General features: G+C 39.4%; 1 protein-coding gene across 1 annotated transcript in view; it reads right to left on the reverse strand.

Moving 5' to 3' along the window:
• The window catches only part of tusc3 (tumor suppressor candidate 3), a 77,737-nt gene that overhangs the window by 40,278 nt on the left and 34,266 nt on the right, over nucleotides 1-3,193 (reverse strand). The window contains exons 3-4 of the mRNA XM_032530427.1: nucleotides 2,431-2,548; nucleotides 1,092-1,232 (exon numbers count right to left, since the gene is read on the reverse strand). Of these exons, the coding sequence (XP_032386318.1) occupies nucleotides 1,092-1,232; nucleotides 2,431-2,548 (259 nt within the window). The remainder of the gene's footprint in view (nucleotides 1-1,091; nucleotides 1,233-2,430; nucleotides 2,549-3,193) is intronic.

A 3,193-nucleotide genomic window follows, 5' to 3' on the forward strand; every position in this document is an offset into this window, starting at 1 on the left:
TCTGTGTTGTTTTTCAGACAACAGCAGTGACCAGTGCCAGTTAGCACCTGTTAGCTCACAGGGCTCTAGTGTGCGTCATTTTTCCTTTAGGTTGCACCGGTGCTAATGTCCTCCTATCCGCTGCCCCTTCACAAACGAAGCAATGTTGTTTACATCGATATGGTCTCTTTTTGCGTTACATGACCCCTTTCTTCTGAAAAGCCGTACCTGTGTTTGGATCCCTCCTCTTACTCTCCACGCAGTCCCGCCCCCATTAACTCATAAACGGCTCCCCGGCAACATGGAGAGACACAGCAGCCGCCAGTCTACACTTCTGACTCTCACAGTTTTAATTGTTATCAACACCGCTGTTTATTGTTAACCATGAGAGTTAATCTTGTATTTGTGCCAGTGTTTCCGCTGGTAACTTTGCTATCGCAGCCTCCACAGCAAAAAACACTTGGCACAGCAAGAGATGTGACCCATGGCCAGAATATCATTGTTCATAAAAATGCAGCGCAGTGACGATAAAGACATTTCCATTCAACCGTGCTGGACCCATTCATGATGAGTCAGCCGTCACTCTGTGAGTAGCATATACGTCCTTGCTCTTTTAATCAGTTATTGTTGTAAACAAGTGATGAAGCTTTTAAAAATACATCGTAGTCTATTTATAGCTAATTTTCCTTTACATGTGTTGCAGCTGTGTGTACTGTATATACAACATACAACTTAAGACAGACGAATGTAGCATAATATGGATGTGAAAGCAGTTATAATTAGCCTCTGTGACTGTAAAATTTCTTTTGGTTAAAATCAACAAATAATCGTGATAATTAATCGTGATTTCAATATTGATTCAAATAATCGTGATTATCATTTTGGCCATAATTGTGCAGCCCTAAATTGAATGCTTTCTTTTTTATTTAAAAGTGGATACATTTTCCTTTTAGGTTAAACTATTCGATAGGGGTCAATTTTAGGAATATTTTTAAATCCACTATGTATACACAAACTGTATTGGGGTTGTATGTACTGTACAAAATGTACATCCTTTTGCAAATGTGTCCAGGTTTCTTGCAAATGTGCGTGAATGAATGTGTATGTGGTACCTGAACATCTGTGCGGTCTGCAATCCACTTGGCCAGCTGCTCTGAAGCAAAGCCAATCCTTTGCAGGTCAAACGTATCAGCTCTCTTGGGCTTTCCCTTAGCCGGGAAATGCATGAAGGTTGGAGCGCTGTTCATGTTCAACTAGAGAGAAATAATAAATTGAGGGTATAGGGTGTCAAGGTAATGTCCTGTCTGACTTTCTTTTGTTTGCATTTCAATCAATGCAACAACAGGTTCATTCCAGAAAGCTTTTTATTGCTTGTGCTTGAAATAATGTCACCCCCCCCCCGCTTCCCACCTATTTAACTCCAAATCTCCCTACAATTATCAACAACAATAACTGGAGGAGGGGAAAACAAAGGAAATGAGCACAGAAAAGGAAGACAGAAATGAGAGGAGAGTTAATATGCAGACTATTTATCTCCGTTAGCTTAGAGCTTTGTTAGAGCCACCTATCTTTTAACTGTTAAAAGGTGAATGACAGATTTGCAAACATAAGCATGTATTTGTGAGAACAGAAGGTCTAAATGTCCTGTAGACATCAACGTCTCTGCACAGCAGAGCCTGTCATTTGTGTCCACTAATAGAAGCCTCTTTAGGGTGTGTCTATGTGTGTGCTTGTGTGCTATTTCAGTATGAATTGTAAAAATACTCTTCACCTTTCTGCCTTTGCAGGATGTTGTGTCATTGTGTCTTTCTGTGAGCATATATGCCTTTTGTATGGGTACGTTTTGCATTTTCCTTGAAGGTAAGGTTATTTGCTTAGAGAGCAACAGGATTTGAGAGAAGCAGAGGTTGTGAAAGACTGTAGGCCATATGTGGCAGCAAACTGTCTTTGTCTAATACTAGTTTACCACAGTGGAAAGGTGGAAGTGGATGACACAATGGCACCTCTTTTTTAGTTTTCCTTTCCTCTTTTTTTCAGCCAGAGCAACCAACAGGGGGTTTTCGGCAGATTTATCTTCAGCATTCTGGTAAGTAGGATAAATAATAAACCTATTCCACAAAATGTCAAAAATGTATTTCAGTCTTTTAGCTGTGACATTTGAACAAAAAAAAAAAAAAGAATCCAACAGATTTTAAACTCAAGCTACTGCAGTCGCAACAATGGAGAGTGGTGCTTTCTGTGGCTTTCACATTACTGTGTGAATGTGTTTCATTAAATGAATGCTTTGGGTGATGATGAGGGACTCCCATCATGTTACAGAGGAAAAAGAGATGTCATACACAAGCAGAGGGATGGAGAAGGGATGGAGGGAGAAAAAGAAACAATTTACAAGGTGCAACTTTTGGATAAATCAAATTGGATTGGTAATACTCTACGTAAATAACTAGTTACCTGTTGGAATACATCAGCTCCCTCATCGTAGTCCACTACTGTGAAGAAGAGCTTGTTGGAAAACGCCGATGAGTAACGCCACGAGTTTGCCAGGACCTGGTACTCCTCATTCGCCTGCCTATAAGATGAGACAATGAGATGAGATAATAAGATGCGAGGCAATGAGACAGATCACAGACATGAGAAACAAATGTCAAGAGACACCAATTTTGTATTATGTATTGCAAACCTAGAGGCAGGTGATGCAAGTAAACTATAACCAATGCTGCCAAAAGATAAAGTATTGTGCAGTTTGTGTTTGTTAGTTGGCTATTTTTTCTCTATTTCTTAACATGCTCTTTTAATCCTTTGGAAGGTATAATTTTGATTCTGACAAGCCAGAGGCACAGACATTGCACAAGAGATGAAATGAATGCATTTATTCATGAAGAGACAAATAAGGGTATAAAAAAGGAGGACAATATCACCAGAAAAATCAACTAGTGAACTCAAACAGAAGGTGGAGAGAGATTGAAAAAGAGTAAGTAAGCAAAGGGGCAATGTGAAATAGACTGCTCTAGGCTAAGAAAAGATGAAAAGTCCATAAATGGGGATGAGAAAGTAAAAAGACGAAGGGAGTAAGAAAAGAAAACTGTATACCAGATCCTTGGCAGTGTCTCTCTCTTCATCCCATAGTGGACTTCATGACATGTGAAAACACATTTTCTATTCTCTCTTCCTGAACCTCATTTAATTCAAACGTTGCTTAATTAAGGTGTTATTT

The sequence above is a fragment of the Etheostoma spectabile genome, chromosome 2 (genome assembly GCF_008692095.1).
Source record: "Etheostoma spectabile isolate EspeVRDwgs_2016 chromosome 2, UIUC_Espe_1.0, whole genome shotgun sequence".
Classification (NCBI taxonomy): Eukaryota; Metazoa; Chordata; class Actinopteri; order Perciformes; family Percidae; genus Etheostoma; species Etheostoma spectabile.